Here is a 16,223-nt window from a genome sequence, read left to right as displayed (position 1 = left end):
AATGTATGTAAATCTTTGTAATGGCTAACTAAGCCTCTTGCCAGTCTCATAACTCAGAACTCCAGGACCTGGGAGACATTTTCTTTTTAATTTAAGTTTAGTTGATTTACAATGTTGTGTTTCTGGTGTACAGCAAAGTGATTCAGTTTTCTATATATTTTCTTTCTCAGATTCTTTTCCATTATAGTTTATTACAAGATATTGAATATAGTTCCCTGTGCTATGCAATAGGACCTTGTTGTTTATCTATTTTATATTTAGCAGTTTGTATCTGCGAATCCCAAACTCCTAATTTATTCCACCCCCCACCCCACTCCCTTTCCCCTTTGGTAACCATAAGTTTGTTTTCTATGTCTGTGAGTCTGTTCCTCTTTTGTAAATAAGTTCTGGAGCCATCTTTTTGAAATGCAAGCATCAGGGGAAATAGCTCCCAATCTCCCCATCTCCCAGCTCCAGCGGGAGAATAACAGCCTAACTTCATGGAGGCTCTGCTGCAATATACAGAACCACCTCCCATCAAAAATACTGTAAAGCAACTGCACTCCAAGAAAAATTTTTTAAAAAAGAAAAGAAACGAAACTAGATAAATCAGACTCTAGAAAAAAAAAAAAAAGATGTCATAAGTTTGTCTTGCCCTTGGATAAAAGCCAATCACCATGATAAAGTTAGGATGATCTATGTGTGCCTAAAGGTAGTGTCAAGTCTTCTTACTTGAGGCCTAGTCATTGTTTATCTTGAAAACAAGATATGGGTTTTGAAAACTTATCTTGAAAACAGGATAATGGGTGGTACCTGCTTGGCTATATAAAATGGTGAGATTTCTTTCTGCTTTTGCAATCCATCTCTCAGGGGATTGCCTGTAACGTGCCTGGCATTCTGTTTAATGCTTATTCAATAATAAAACTGTTTTCTCAAACGTATGGACACCAAGGGGGGAAAGTGGCGGTGGAGGGTGGTGGTGGGGTGGGGTGGCGGTGGGATGAAGTGGGAGATTGGGATTGACACATACACATTAATATGTATAAAATAGATAACTAATAAGAACGTGCGGTATAAAAGATAAATTAAATAAAATTCAAATATTCAAAAAAATAATAATAAAACTGTTTTCTGTCTCTACTACCTCTGTGTAGAGGTTTTCTGGGTGGGAAGAAGGTTTTGTTTTTTTCATTTCATTTCCCCAACACACCCACCAACGACATTGCATACCTCAGAGGCTACATATCCTCCACACATCTACTGTATCCACAACTCCTGTACAACATGCACCCCAACGCAGCACAGATGTAACCGATCAGGACCCCATGAGGCCTTCCTGGGACAGGCCCTCCCCCCCATATCTTCTGCTTTAGCTCCTCTCTGAAGTATTGATACCTAGATAACAATATTTGATGCACACTTCCTAAGTTGTTTTACAGATGTGAAAACCCCCCACCAGGACTTGGGGCAGTGGTTAAGAATCTGCCTGCCAATGCAGGGGACACAGGTTCGAGCCCTGGTCTGGGAAGATCCCACATGCCGTGGAGCAACTAAGCCCGTGTGCCACAACTACTGAGCCTGCGCTCTAGAGGCCGCGAGCCACAACTACTGAGCCCACGCGCCTAGAGCCCTGCTCCGCAACAGGAGAAGCCACAGCAATGAGAAGCCCACGCACCTCAACAAAGAGTAGCCCCTGCTCAGCCCCCACTCGCTGCAACTAAAGAAAGCCCGTGTGCAGCAACGAAGACCCAATGCAGCCATAAATAAATAAATAAAATTTTAAAACTATGCTTTGCCGAAACCATTTGGGGAGCTCCAGGCTTTTTAGGGCAGGAGCCACCTGTCTCCTCGCAGGGGCCTGAATAAACCTTTCTCTGCTCCAAACCTCGATGTTTTGGTTTGTTTGGCCTCACTGTGCATTGGGCACACGAACTTGCGCGCTAACAGAGACACACCCCTCCTATACTTCACACCTCCCATATTGCCTCCAACTGCATGACCCCCGTTGGCCTTAGAAATAAAAGTCAGTTATTCTACCAGCAAGAATGGGTTTATTCAGGAATAGCAGAGGAATTGCAATTTGGGACAAGGAATCTTTAGCGAAAGCCATAGGCAAGTCCAACAAAGAAGGTTATTTTATAGAGAAAAGGGAGGACATTGGGAGGGGTCGTTTTGAAGGAAAGTCCATTGGAGAAATGTGAAAGTTCAGGGTGATGATGGTTTCTCATTGCCTGAGTTGCTCGGGTAGTGGATTTCTTCTAGGAGATTTAATGTACATCTTTTCCTGTTGGGACCTGTAATTGATGATTCTTTCCTGTCCATGATTCTTCTGTTGGGGTCTTTAACTGACAGTTCTTCCTGTAATTGATGACAAGTGGTACAGCATGAAAGCTCCCCCTTCAGACTCCATTTTAGTGAGGTTTCCTTTTATTAATTTTCACTCCCCTGACACCTCACACTATACACGCCACACTATACTTCACACATAACATCCACACGGCATACACCCAATACCACCTGTCTCTCACACACTTAACGTTCACATAACTTGTACTTCACACATCCATCCAGTACAGCATCTTTTTTTTTTTTACAAATTAATTATCTATTTTTGGCTGTGTTGGGTCTTCATTGCTGCGCGCAGGCTTTCTCTAGTTGCAACGCGTGGGGGCTACTCTTCGTTGCAGTGCGCGGGCTTCTCCTTGCGGTGGCTTCTCTTGTTGCGGAGCATGGGCTGTAGGCGTGCGGGCTTCAGTAGTTGTGGCTCATGGGCTCTAGAGCGCAGGCTCAGTAGTTGCAGTGCACAGGCTTAGTTGCTCTGTGGCATGTAGAATCTTCCCGGACCAGGGCTCAAAGCCGTGTTCCCTACATTGGCAGGCAGATTCTTAACCACTGCGCCACCAGGGAAGTCCCAGTACAGCATCTTTTTTTTTTTTTTGGCTGCGTTGGGTCTTTGTTGCTGCACGCGGGATTTCTGTAGTTGCGGCGAGCGCAGGCTTCTCATTGTGGTGGCTTCTCTTGTTGTGGAGCACGGGCTCTAGGCGCTCGGGCTTCAGTAGTTGTGGCACGCGGGCTCAGTAGCTGTGGCACACAGGCTTAGTTGCTCGCGGCATGTGGGATCTTCCCAGACCAGGGCTCAAACCCGTGTCCCCTGCATTGGCAGGCGGGTTCTTCACCACTGCGCCACCAGGGAAGTTCCCCCAGTACAGCATCTTGATGACCACCCACATCCCATCCCATCCCCCTCCTCTGCTACACTGATATCCCCTAAACACACACCCCAACTCAGCCCACACTTCAAGTGCTCCACGTAGACTCAGCCAAGGTCAAGACTGAAAGCACAGAACGCCAGCAGGTGAGGCTGTTCCCCAAGGAACAAAGGCTCTGGACCTGGCAGAGTGGACTCCAAGGACCTCCTAGCCCTGGGAACTCTTCATCCACTCTTTATAGTAAGGCTGGAAGCATAGAGATTACACCAAAAGCCCTTCTGCAGCCTCGGTCCCTACCTGGGGGGCCCCTGCAAACTAGGGGTGACCCTGAGGGCCTGAAACCTCTCTCAAGCCTCCTTCTCCCTAAATCTTGTTCAGGAACTATAAGTGATCCAGTCCCTGCCAAAGAAACAGGTCATGGGGTGGGAATTTGTGAAGCTTTGGAGTGTGCCTTTCTTCTGAGCAGGTCCCTGCACTGGAGGAGTTCCTAATCCAAATACTCTGTGTGCCCTCTGGCTCCTGGGACACAGTAGGCCCTTAATAAATGCCAAATAATAATAATAGCTAATGTTCGAGTGCCTACTATGCTACTCTCATGTGCTTTACATCTCATTTAAGATTCACTAAGGTAGCTATCATTATTATCCCTGTTCTACAGACCAGGAAACTGCAGCACAGAGACTTTGAGTCACACAGCCAGAAAGGGTTGGAGCTGGGATTCAAACTCAGGTAGTCTAATTCCAGAGCACTGGGCTGGAGTTAGCACACATCTGTTCCTCATCTTCTCCCAAGACTTCACTGGGTAGCAGAGCTCACAGGAGTAGCTCCAGCCTCTGGCCCCTGAATCTCAGGACTTGGCACAGTCCTTCATTCACTCCTCCTTCCCCACTCATTTCCTGAGCTCCTGATCTTTGCCATCCCCTGGCTGGGTACCAGGGGCACAGAGAAGACCCAGACATGGATTCACCCTTGAGAAGGTAGGATGTTTTCACCAGGAGTGTCATGTTCAAATGATTCAGGCACAGGCAGGAGACCTACATGAATGAAGCAGACTGGGTGAAAGGCAATAGGGAATGGTGGGGACTTTGGCAATATGGAAAGCTTACATTAGCTGAAGGGTAAGGTCAGGTCAGGGTGTGAATCCTGAGCTAGATCTGGGATATTTATTATTATTTTTTTAATTTTGTTTCTGCCACATGGACTGTGTCCAAGATGGAAGGCCAAGGAAATGCTGAAGTTTCATTTCCCATCCCCTGCATTCCAAACGTACACTATGCAAATATAACAAGAGCCATCGCTTTCCTTCTTTTCTTTTTCTTAATAGATACCTGAGCTCAAAAGCAGGACAGAATCTCCCTGGTTCTAGAAATAACGAAGGAAATCAAAGCTACAACATTGAGAGGGCAGCGCATGGGAATGCTGGGACCCCTAGGATTGGAGTTTTAATGTCCCCATGGGGACAGAGGTTAAGGCTGCGGCCCCAGGAAAAGCAGAGATGGAATCCAGAAATCTGGCTGCTGAAACTAAGCCCCATGTGCAAAGCTGGGAGCTGAGAAAGGACTGTCTCTCCTGGGCACAGAAGACAGAGGGGAAAACAATCCATCCACAGGCCTTGGGATGCAGTTTGGAAAAAGTCACGGCAGGAAATCAGAATCCCCAGAGTCACCAGAGTATGGGCTTCGAGTCAGACCAAACCCCTAGGGCAAAAGCCTGCTCTAAATAAAATGGTCAGAAACCTGTGTAGCCTGTAAGACTGTGGCAGAAGCCAAAGCAAGCTGGCCCCAGAAGATGTGAGTGAGGCAAAGGACTCCTGCAGGAGAAACACAAAGAAGTCGAAGAACGCTTCCATGGTGATACACCATGGGAGGCTTCACCCCATTGTACAGATGGTGATAATCGCCTCCTCCCTAATGCTACTTTATAACTGGGAACACTGAGGGTCATTGAGCTTGAGTAAGGTGCCTAAAGTCAGCTAGCAGCTGAAGTATTTAATTTCTCTGTGCCGCAGTCTTCTCAGCTCTAAGGTGATAATAATTTTAGCGTACCCTCCTCATAGAATTGTCATGAAGATAAAATGGGCTGCTACTTGTAAAGCATTTATTAGAACAATGCCTGGCACATCATGATGGCGTTAATACAGTTAAAGTAAGTTTTAAAGGTTCAGAGATAAAGAAGGAATAGAGTCTCAAAAACGAACACAGGACATTATGAAGAAAGAACAGGTACATTAAGAAAAGGAATTCTAGGGCTTCCCTGGTGGCGCAGTGGTTGAGAGTCTGCCTGCCGATGCAGGGGACACGGATTCATGTCCCGGTCCAGGAGGATCCCACGTGCCGCGGAGTGGCTGGGCCCGTGAGCCATGGCCGCTGGGCCTGCATGTCCGGAGCCTGTGCTCCGCAACGGGAGAGGCCACAACAGTGAGAGGTCCGCGTACCGCAAAAAAAAAAAAAAAAAAAAGAAAGGAATTCTAGAAATAAAAATATAGGTACTGAAAAAGTGTAGACCATCTTAGAGAGAGCGTTGAAACTTCTGGAGGAGAGGGACTAGGTTTCAGATGCCAGTCCTGGGTTTCAGAAGAGCACTGGAGCTGGGGAGACCAGGCAGAAGACACCAAGACTATCAATGACTGAGTCCACCTTTGCCTGAGACAGGCAGGAATTTGGGAGTGGTAGAGCTTGCTACATAATGGTTTCAGGGCCTGGAGACTTTTAGCTCTGAAGTCTTTGTGTTTGTGGTTTATATCATAGGCGGTTTACCAGGCAGCAGGCACCATGGCTAGAACAGCAGCCAGATTTCTGGATTCAGCTCTGTGAAGTGCTACTTGCATGACTTGGCCTCTCTAACCCTCAGTTTTCCATCTACACAACTGCACCTAGGAAGAGAGAGTGTCAAGAATGATATAGGGTCTGGAATTAGATGGCCAGAGTTCAAGTCCTGACCCCAACATTTATTAACTAGGTAAGTCTTGGGGCATGTAATTTAGGGTCTCTGCCTCAGTCTCCTCATCTATGAAACAGGGTTGTTTGTGAAGATAAAATGAGCTAATATATATAAACATACACACACTTAAAATATACATAAAATACTTTGATACAATTCTGGCACATAACAGATGATTAATGCCTTCATTGATGTTAGAACATAGTAGATGCTCAATAAATGGCAGTGATGACTGCCAATTCCTGGATTGCTTCGTCTTCACTGGGCGCCACAAATACAACTGCTGAATGAACAATGACCGAATGACTGGCTGGCGGGAATGGCAGGCAAGTGAGGGAGATGAGTGCAGGTCAATCCCCAGGTGGGAAAAGGCCCTGTGGTTCCGGAGATGCAATTCTCCCTCCTCCGCTGGATTCAAGAGGGGATGGGAATACACGCATCCTCATCTTCCCTTCCCCTCCCACACAAGGGCACTATGTCACAGGATTGGAAGAGCTCACTGAGTTTATTTGGGGAGTGCAAAGGGGGCCGAAGTTTCGCTTGTGTACACTGTGTGTGTACACAGATACACGCGTCCTGAGTAACACTGCTCCAGAGGCTGGCGCCATCTGCTGGGGGCCCCAGATTTCAGAGTCAGGTGTGGATCTCAGGGGCCTGAGGAGGCCCATGCTATGCAGAAGAAATGGTAATGGGGAGCAGTCCAGGAGCCAGCACCCCACTTCCATCCCTATTCATCTCCCTCCTTCTTTCCCATCCTTGGAGGGAAGTTCCCAGCTCACCTGAAGGGAATCACCTAGTTGCTCCAGGTGCCCATGTGGCCCCCTCCTCCCCATGCTGGTTCTGGTCCATCGGGATTATCCATATTCTCATAAGAGTCTGCATCTGGTCAGGACCAGGAAGGAGTAAGATATATGTGGAGCTGAAAGTCAGCTGGGAGGGAGGAAGCCTCAGAGGGCAATGGGAGACAGCAGGAGAAGCACCCACCTTCTTCATGACTGGGACCAGGCTGGGCTTGAACAAAGCGGAGCTGGGGGACTGCATACAGGATCCCTCTCATATCCTCATAGGACTGGGACCCTGCTTGGCCAGGGGATGGAGAGTTGGAAGCCTGGGAGCCATGCTGGGGGCTTGGGGAAGGGAAGTGCAGCCTAAGATACTGAGGGAGTCTTAGGGGCAGAGGAAAGTGGAAGGCTTGAACAATATTGTACTAAGAAGGAGTGACAGGGTTAGCATCAGGTTCCGGGCCCTTGTTTGTTGTAGGGTTTGATCACGTGTGGTTAGATTATGGTAGTGGTCAGAGAAAAAGTGAAGAACGGAATTGGAAGGAGTCAAAGTCAGAGTTGTGAGGAGGTTGTAGAGAGAGCTCGGGTCAAAGGTGAGGCCTGCATTGTGGCTGAGGTGAGCTGGAGGTCAAAGTCCAGGCTGGAACTGGATTGGGGTTGGGGCTGATGTTGATGATGAGGGATGGGGTGAATACTGGGCGTCAGAATGGGCATTGGGGTCAGTGTTGAGGTTAGAGTTAAGAGTCAAATCTAAGGTCAGGATTGGGCTTGGGTTTGGGGTCAGAACCAAGGTCAAGGTCGGGCCTGACATTAGAGCCGAGGCCACATCAACCCAATCTGGACAAAGACAGGCAGGTCCCAAGCACTTCTCACCAAGGGAGGTTGCCTCCCTGCTGGGGTCCCAGGCTGACCCATGGGGGCTCAGGAAGTCTGGAGAAGGAAGAGGGAAGTCACTCCCGGCCTTTGCGTCACACACACCACCACCACCACCCATCCACCCCGCAGGAATGTGACCATCCTCACACACACCTGTTGTCCTGGCAACTGGCTGGGCCAGTTCTTCATCCTCATTCTCGTAAGATTCAGCTGCTGCCAAAAAAAGAGAACTCCAGGGACCACTCCGGCCCTGTAGGGGATCCACAGCCCTGTGGGTTCTCCCAAGTCTGTGAGGCCCCACGAGTACCCCAGATTACCGTTGGAGAAGGAGTCTTCATCCTCAGGACCCAGGACCCCTTCCTCAGGGTTCTCATAGCCGCTGCCATCTGGTGGAGAAGGAGGGGGATCCAGGGAGGGCTCACAGCCCGCCCCAGCTGAGAAGGTGAGGATGAGGGAGGGCAGTCTTACCCTGGGAGAGCTGGTCCTGCCCAAGGTTGGAGTCGTTCTCGTAGAACTCGGAGCCCTCCTCACTGTCCGGCTCCTCATAGGCCTCCCCTTCCTCTTCTTCTGGGCCTGGGGTTTGGGGATGGGGGTGGGAACCGGGTCACGGGCCCCCTCCTCCAGGCCCCAGTCCACTATTCCTGCCACAGACCGCTTCAACACCTCCCACGTGAGTAACCATCCCCCTCAATCACCGGTCCCTGGTGGGCTCCGGGACTCCGAGGCTCTGGCCTCCTGGACGTCGCTGCGCGGATTTCCGTAGGGCGGCACGGTGGCTCCCAGGCCCGCAGCCCACCGCAGGGCGCGTCCTGGCGGGTGAGAGGAGACGGGGGCGGTCAGGGCTACGGGCAGAGGATGCTTCAGGGCCTGCTGGAGGACTCCGGGTCTAGGTACCCAGCCTTGAGCCAGCAGGGCGGGATCTAAATCTAGAGGCGTGGCCTGAAGTCTCGGGCGAGGTTCTGGGGTCAGAACCGGACTTCAGGTGCCGAGTCTGGGGACGGGGATACGAGTTCTGGGGGCGGGCCTTGGTCCTGGGGGCGGGGCTCAAGTCTGGGCGGGACTCTGCACCTGGGGGAGGGCTCTTTTCTGAAGGCGGAGCTCCGAGCTCGGGAAGGCTAGGAGCTCAGGGGTCTAGAAGGATGAGGAAAGTGGGTGGGGCTCTAGCTCTGGGTCAGGGACCTGGCGGTGCCTCCTACCCGTGCCTGAGTGGGGAGTGGAGAGGGAGAGCATGTTCCCGTACTGGTTCTGGGCCCCGTTTCCCGGGGGAGGCGTCACTTTGAAGAACCTGGCGGAGGAAGGGGAATTGCACTGTGAGGCCAGGTCTGGAGGGGACTGGAGGGGACACTCAAGATGCAGGCTAGACCCTCAGAGGTTAAAATGTGGTCACTTGTTATGAGCACCTCTGTTCTGCCACAGCCTACAGAGGGGTCTGCGCTCACTCGAAGGGGGACTTCACAGAGGAGGTAGCTTTGGTGCTGGGCTTTGAAGGTTGGGCAGTATTTCAACCATAGAGATGGAGAAAAAACACCCCGAGCAGAGGAAACAGCAAGTGCAAAGCATAAGGTGAAAGTGCAGGAGTGGGAGCCTGGAGAGCACTGGCATCATTACCTTCTAGTGGGATCTGTCATTCGCTTTCTTTTCCTCCTCAGGATCAGGGCTGGGGGGAGTTAAGGGGAATGATCAGAGGAGGGACTCAAGAGTGAAGATTTGGGGGATGCTGGGGAAGTCACTTGGAGGAGATGGGATTTCAAATTCCAAAGAGCTCGGGTAGTTTGGGGGAGGGGGTAGAAAAGGAGTGGGGGCAGGATTCTGAGGTCTGTGGGGGAGGTGTGGGATGAGAAACAGATGGTTGTCAGACTGGCCAGTGTGGCCTCTCCTGAGGAGGGAGGGGTAAGTTTGGGAAGACCAGCTGGGGGACATGACTCACCTCTTCGAAGATGAAGAAAGCCCACCAGGGAAGCCAGGCAGAAGATCAGATAAACTAAAGTCACAACAGGGACTATCCAGCCACCAGTCTCCAGTAGCCAATGCCATACTGCTAGGGGGAAGGAGCTATGAGATGAAGACCTCGGGCTGGCATCTTGCTGTTCAGCCTCAATACCTCAAAGGGCCCTAAGTCTGGGGGGCCGGGGCAAGACACAGATCCTCAACGTCCCAAGCTACAGGGAGGGTTCTCCTCCCTCCCTCTGAGGACCCGGAGCCTGGCACGGAGCCTGGAGTGGCATCTGTTAAGCAAACCATGAACAAACTATGACTATAGTCAGACACAATGTTAGGATTAAGGGGAGCATAATTATCAGCTTCCTGCTGCAGTTAAGGACAGCCATGGTCAACGTAAAGGGCAAAGTCAAGTTCACAAGGTTAGAGGTGAGATGCGGCAATGTGCTGCCGAGGTCGAGTTTGGAGGGAAAGTTCAGGATGAGTTTGAGAACTGTGGTGGCAGTAGCATGGTAGGATTGAAAGAAGGGAGACAGAATGGGCAGAACATTACGGCCAATTTGGTGGACAGGGGAGGAAAAGGAAGGATGCCCAGGTTGCTGGCTTGGGCACACGGGCAGGTGGTAGTGTCCTTCACTTCTAGGGCCACCTAGAAGACTGTGCTTGAGGAAGATATCGAGTTTGATTTTGTACATGTTGCAATGTCCATGGACATCAAATGGCAATGCCACGAGTTGGCTGGCTGTGGGGTGTATGGAGCTGAGTCACCAAGGCATGGTGGCCTAAGGAGCCATGGGAGTAAAGGAGGTCAAACAAGAAGAGTGTGTAATCAAGGGCGAGAAAGTGTAGACAGGGATAAGAAGAGGGCTCAAGGCTCCAACAGTGAGGAATGAGGGAGGAAGGAAGCCTCTCCCAAAGTTGATGGGAAGAAACAACCAGTGGCAAAAGACCCAGAAAAGTAGTGTCTTGGAAACAAGGGAGGAAAAAGTTGGGGTCAGTGTTCAGTGTAGAGGTTGGGGCTCGGGATGAGGCTGCTACTAGCCCTCAGGTTAGGGAACCAAGGTTGCCGGGCTTCCGGTTCTTCCCAGTAGCCCCACTCAGATGCCCCACAATTGGGAGAAACTCTACCTGACTGGGCAGTGACCTTCAGCTGCATCTGGGTGGTCACGTTGCCATGGTTACAGTGATAGATGCCAGCATCTTGCGCTGTGGTCTCGGGCAGCAACAGAACAGCCTTTCCCCCGAGGTTGCCCATGACCCACATCTCTCTGAGTTGGGCATCCTCACTCAGGTTTAGGCTCAGCAATTTGATCCTAGGCTTCTTGGGACGCACATGGATCCAGGAGATGGGGCCTCTGGCCATTGAGGTACGGGATGCCCCACAGGACAGCGAGAGTGTGGAGCCAGGGGCCACCGTGAGGTCTGGGGCAAGGAGAGCCAAGGCTAGGGAAGTGTAGTCCTTGGGGTCTCCTCCCCTGCACACCATCCAGTTCCCATCCCACCACTTCCTGGCATCTCCCCAGCACCTTACCATGGTTGTTGCTCTGGTTCAAAGTGCTGTTAGGTGGGGCACAGGCAGAGTCTGTGTGTAAGATCTTAGGGCTGTTCTTGGCCCACACATAGACCTGGGACCTTGTGGGGTGACCAGAATAGGGCCTGGGGCCCTCTGAGGACCTGTTCCGCAGGCCACAGCTTGGGTCATTTAGGTCTGAAGCATTCCACCGGAACAGTTCTCCTGGGAAGATACCCAGAACCAGATACAGAGACATCTAGGAGAGGCAGAGAGATACGGAGACCCAGAAAGGCAGAGGCAAAGACCCAGAGAGAGACAGAGAAACAGCGACTCAGAGAAAAGAGTGAAAGACAAATACAGAGCGCGCAGTGCTGACGTCATGAAGCCACAGCAGTTTTTAGAAGCCACCTAAAACTGGCTCCCAGCTTGTCCCTCGGACCCTCCAGCCCCTCCCTCCAGATCCATTTCAGCTGCTGGACCTCCTCCATCTACGGTGGGCCTCCCTCTTCTCATCCAGCCCTCCCTGCCCCAGCCCGGACCTCACCGCTGCCCTTCACGCTGACCGTCCAGCCAGACTGCCAGGCTTGATCGGAAAAGGGGCCTCGCTGGCACAGGTAGAAGCCCCCCATCTGGTCGGAGACATTGAAGATGAACAGCAAGGTTCCCTGGGGCTCCTTCAGGGTGCCCAGGGGCCCCACATGGATGCCCAGGCCTGGTAACCCTAGGCTCAGCTCTAAGAAGGGTGTTGATTGGGAGCCCCGAAACCAGGCCAGTTGCTCAGGGGGACCATCTGAGAGACCGTCAAGGCACGGCAGCACAGCATTGCCTCCCTCTGTGGAGAGAGAGAAGGATGGGGGTGGGGAGTGAGGAGCCCCTAGCCCCCTTCACTCCTCACACTGGGTTATAAAGCCAACGACCCCACCAGCTGGGAGTGGAAGAGTCCTCAGAGTCCTTGCAGTCGTCCCCTGAATTTTACAAGTAACAAAATGGAGGCTCAGAGAGGGTAAGTGACTTGGCCAAGGGCACCCAACCGGAACCCAGGTTTCCAGCCCTTCCATCCACCTCTGCCCTCCGGACATACCTTTAGCCTCCAGTAGGTGTGTTTCCTGGGGCCTGACTCCCATGGGGGTAAGGAACAGGTGGAGGAAGAAGAGGAGGAGAGGAGGTGGCATGGTGGCCAGACTCCCCCCGGCACCCAGCTTCGCCGCGCGGGGGATGCTGGGGCAGGCGGGGACCTGGTGGGCACTGAACCATGGGCGTCTGTGGGGGAGGACGGGCAGTCCCCCCGGAGAGGAAGGGGTGGTCATGCCTCAGGCCCTTTCTCCATGCACCCCTCCAGAGCCACAAAACTCGCCTCCTCCCTGCTACCGTGTTTTATTTTCATCACAGCACTTACCACCATGTGAGGTGATCTTATTTGCGTGTCTCCTTTCTTGGTGGATTTCTGTTTCCCCACTAGAAAGCCCCTTGTGGCAGAGACTTTGTCCTGTTCACAACTGTACACACAGTGCCCCGGAACAGTGCTTGGCACGTTATTGTGTAGGCACCCAAGGAATATTTGTTGAATGAGTGGGTCCAGGCTCCCTCCTTCTCCCCCTCCTCCCTCCTTCAACCTCAGGCTCTTAGTTCATTCCCCTTCACACACACACCCCCTTCACTCATTCAACCAACGTCTCTTGGGCCTTTCTCCACCTCCGTACAAGCAGCCCATCACACATACGGTGGGATCTGGCAGACCTGAGTGTGAATCCTCTACCTCCGCCACTTGGCTAAATGTCTTCATCTTTCTAAGCCTTAGTTTCTTTCTCTGTAAACTGGGGATAATAACCGTAGTCTCAAAATATTGTTTGTGCTTTCAGGTCCCTGGGGCCAGGATGACACCTCCACACTGTGGCAGTGTATGGCCTGTTCTTAATTGCTGCTAATTCGATGATGACCCCTGTCCCCGTTTCCCCAAAGCATCAGCTGGGCCAGAGTGACGTGTTACAGATGAGTAAAAGAGGAGTCCCTGCTTCCCTCAGAGATAAAGGGAGCCGAGCTGCAGTGCTGCACTGGGCTTCTCGGCCTCCAAGATCTCCTCCCACTTCCAGAATCCAGACATAACTTTACATGTTCCCCTTCCCGGGAGAAAACCAACTGTCAGAAAGGGAGACACATTGCCCCCTCGCCCTTCTTCACCTGAGATGGATCCTGGCTTTTCCTCATCCTGCTCTACAGTGCCCAGTAGACAAGTGCTATGTTGAATACAGACCTTGTTAAGACTTGTCCTGTAGCTTGGTATTACAGATGTGCTATTCGTGCAGTAAGGTGAAGGCTGTCTGCCCAGAGAAATTCATAATTTATATAAGAAAATAAATTTCATAAATTAAAAAATGTATATATATTGTTTGTGGAGATTAAACAGGATGATATACATACGGCACTTGTAGCTTAGCACAGCACATAGCAAGCGCTCTCAGTTCGTGAGAGACAGTGTCCATTAATAGCTAAGGATTCAAGCCATTCTGCTCCTGGGGCTCCTTTGCAGCGGTGCTGAGGAATGACTGATGCTTCATGCCCCTTTGTCTCCCAGTTCTTCCCCAGGAAGCCCCTGCTTCAGTTATGGAAGGAACCCATGTAGAAGTGGGAAAATTGAGCCCCCCCCTCACACACAAAGGCAGGGTGTTGCCTGAGATCACACATTGGGCTGGTGGTACAACTGGGCACCAGAACCCAGGCGTCCTGACTCTTAAATCTGCTCTTCTGACACACACCCCTCCATGTCCCTCTCTCTCGCTCTCTCTCCCCCCTCCACCCCCCCCCACCCCCTCCATGTGAATCTCTGTGTCTGTCACTGCTGCAGTCACCGAGGGAAAAGGGCCAGGGACCCAGGAGACCTGCTTTCTCAGTTGCTGGTTCCCAGGCCTGTCTCACTGGGCTGTGGCTTCCTGTTTGCCTTAGGCAAACCCCAGGGGACCCTCCAGCTGGCAGGGCCCCCACCTCCCTTTGGGGGGGATGGGGTGGCTGGGGAGGGGGGAAGAACATGGAGCCAGTGAGGGGGCAGGACCCCATCTGCCTTTCCTTCAACAGAATCTCTCTCATCCCTTCACTAGCTTCCCAGCTGCCTCACACGCAGAGTCTTCTTGCTAGAGCATGCCAGCTCCCTGCTTAGAAGGTTCCAGAGACTGTTATCTGCCTAAAATAAATATTCCAAAGGCCTGAGGGAGGCTGCCCGTGACTACATTTCCTACCTCAACTCTCCACCACTCTGCCCCTGACTCAGGGACTTTGCACTTGCTGCCCTTCTTCCTGGATCTGCTCTCGGCTCTTCACTCCACTGGCTCCTTTCCATTGCTCAACTCTCAGTTCAAACATTCCTTCCTCAGAGAGGCCTTTCCTGACACCCCAGGTACTTTGAAATTAACCTCACACGCCTGTTTTATTTCCTTCCCAGCATTTGCCCCAGTCCCAAAGTCCGCTTGTTTATTTTTTAGTCTTCTCATTGGCCACCTGCCCTAGATTATTCATTGTGCTACAACAGGGCTCTTTACTGCCTGGTTCACTGGCATCCAGTAGGTGCTCAATAAGTGTTTGTTGTATAAAGGAAGGAAGTTAGTTATGGTTTCCGAAGGGGAAATGAACGGGGGGGGGGAATAAATTAGGAGTATGCGATTAACAGATACAAATTACTATACATAAAATAGATAAGCAACAAGGATTTAGTGTATAACACAGGAAACTATCTTCAATATCTTGTAATAACCTATAATGGAAAAAAATCTGAAAAAAAAATATATATATACACAACCGAATCACTCTGCTGTACCCTGAAACTAACATAATATTGTAAATCAACTAAAATAAATAAATAAAAAGGGGAAGGAAGTTAGGAAGAGTGACAGGAAACTTTTTCTCTTTCCCCCATGTACTCAGTCACCAAAGCTAGTTCATTTTCTATCCTCAATATTTCTAGAGTCAATTTTCTCCTATTTTGGACTCTTCTCAACCAGAACCATTTCAACAGCTTCTTTTGTGGGCTGTCTGTCCTCTACTTCCTTTACTTCCCACCCACATTCCTCACATTCCTCACAGAGAGTGTTTCCTTGGAATTAGCCCTGTGCTTCCCCTGCTCAACAGCCTTCAATGACTCCCAGGGTCTCGGGTTAAAATCCAAGCCTGATAGTTGACCGGAACCTTATTTACAGGCATCATTTCATGCCCTTCCCAAGAAACCCTGCCACATATGCAGGGAGTCTGGACTCTATTCTGAGGGCAAGAAGCTCTTGGGGATTTATAATCTAGGAGTTGACCTGGTTAGATTTGCATTTTCTAAAACTACCCAGGCTGCAGTGGGGTGGGGGAGGGGAGGGGGTTGGAGGGAGGCCAGAGAGATCAGTAAGGAAAGTGTTCATTCATTCATTCACCAAATATTTATTTATTACTGTTTATTTACCCGGCACTGTGCTAGGTGCTGGGAAAATAACAGGGTACAAGAAAGACAATGTTCCTAATCTCATGGAGCTCTGATTCAAGTCTTGGGGGCCACAGAAGGCTAAAGGGGGTAATAAACACGTTAACCAGTAAACAGTTGGTTAACCAATTGTTAATAAATAATAAATAAGTTAACCAATAAACAATTTCAGGTGGTGAGAAGTCTCTAACGCGATCTAATGGTGGACAGGTGATAGAAGTGGCTACTTTAGATAGGGTGGTCAGGGAAGGCATCACTGAGAAGGTGACTTCGGAGCCAAGACCTGGGGTGGGGAAAAGCTTGATGTGTTCAGGTAAGGTCATGTTTAGTTTTCAGCAGCCATGGCTCACGGGCCCAGCCGCTCCGCGGCATGTGGGATCCTCCCGGACCGGGGCACTAACCCGCGTCCCCTGCATCGGCAGGCGGACTCCCAACCACTGCGCCACCAGGGAAGCCCGGTCATGTTTAGTTTCGTAAGAAATTGTCGTGCCCTTTTCCACAGTAGCTATACCGTTTTACATTCCCATCCGGAATAT

The 16,223-nt window shown here is 50.8% G+C and overlaps 1 protein-coding gene across 6 annotated transcripts; it reads right to left on the bottom strand.

The window, feature by feature from the left end:
- Window positions 1–2,013: 2,013 nt before the first annotated feature.
- On the bottom strand, window positions 2,014–12,501 carry CD19 (CD19 molecule). Of its 6 annotated transcripts, none has more exons than XM_033840399.2 (15): window positions 12,319–12,501; window positions 11,782–12,069; window positions 11,256–11,459; window positions 10,853–11,146; window positions 9,714–9,824; window positions 9,395–9,443; window positions 8,983–9,071; window positions 8,482–8,595; window positions 8,255–8,359; window positions 8,104–8,172; window positions 7,940–7,999; window positions 7,784–7,840; window positions 7,113–7,205; window positions 6,908–7,010; window positions 2,014–6,060 (listed from the first exon to the last, which is right to left on the bottom strand). In XM_033840399.2, exons 1-14 carry the CDS (start codon window positions 12,407–12,409, stop codon window positions 6,922–6,924), a joined length of 1,713 nt encoding a protein of 570 aa, XP_033696290.1. In that variant the 5' UTR covers window positions 12,410–12,501; the 3' UTR covers window positions 2,014–6,060; window positions 6,908–6,921. The 6 variants fall into 6 exon arrangements, with proteins under 6 accessions (XP_033696290.1, XP_033696291.1, XP_033696289.1 ...); XM_033840400.2 differs by having other exon boundaries at window positions 2,014–2,337; XM_033840398.2 differs by lacking the exon at window positions 2,014–6,060 and adding an exon at window positions 6,111–6,797 and having other exon boundaries at window positions 12,319–12,499.
- Window positions 12,502–16,223: the final 3,722 nt, after the last annotated feature.

Source organism: Tursiops truncatus, chromosome 15, assembly GCF_011762595.2.
Source record: "Tursiops truncatus isolate mTurTru1 chromosome 15, mTurTru1.mat.Y, whole genome shotgun sequence".
NCBI classification, from domain to species: domain Eukaryota; kingdom Metazoa; phylum Chordata; class Mammalia; order Artiodactyla; family Delphinidae; genus Tursiops; species Tursiops truncatus.
The sequence above is the reverse complement of the archived record's forward strand: the minus strand, read 5'-3'. Positions and strand labels throughout refer to the sequence as shown.

What these genes read in the sequence shown, in the direction of transcription:
- CD19 (XM_033840399.2), bottom strand. Translation starts at nt 12,409, where the DNA reads ATGCCACCTCCTCTCCTCCTCTTCTTCCTCCACCTGTTCCTTACCCCC. An exon ending in ATGACAGATCCCACTAGAAG is followed by an intron (nt 9,072 to 9,394) that starts GTAATGATGCCA and finishes TTCCTCCGCCAG; the next exon opens with GTTCTTCAAAGTGACGCCTC. An exon ending in CCGGAGCCCACCAGGGACCG is followed by an intron (nt 8,360 to 8,481) that starts GTGATTGAGGGG and finishes CCCAAACCCCAG; the next exon opens with GCCCAGAAGAAGAGGAAGGG.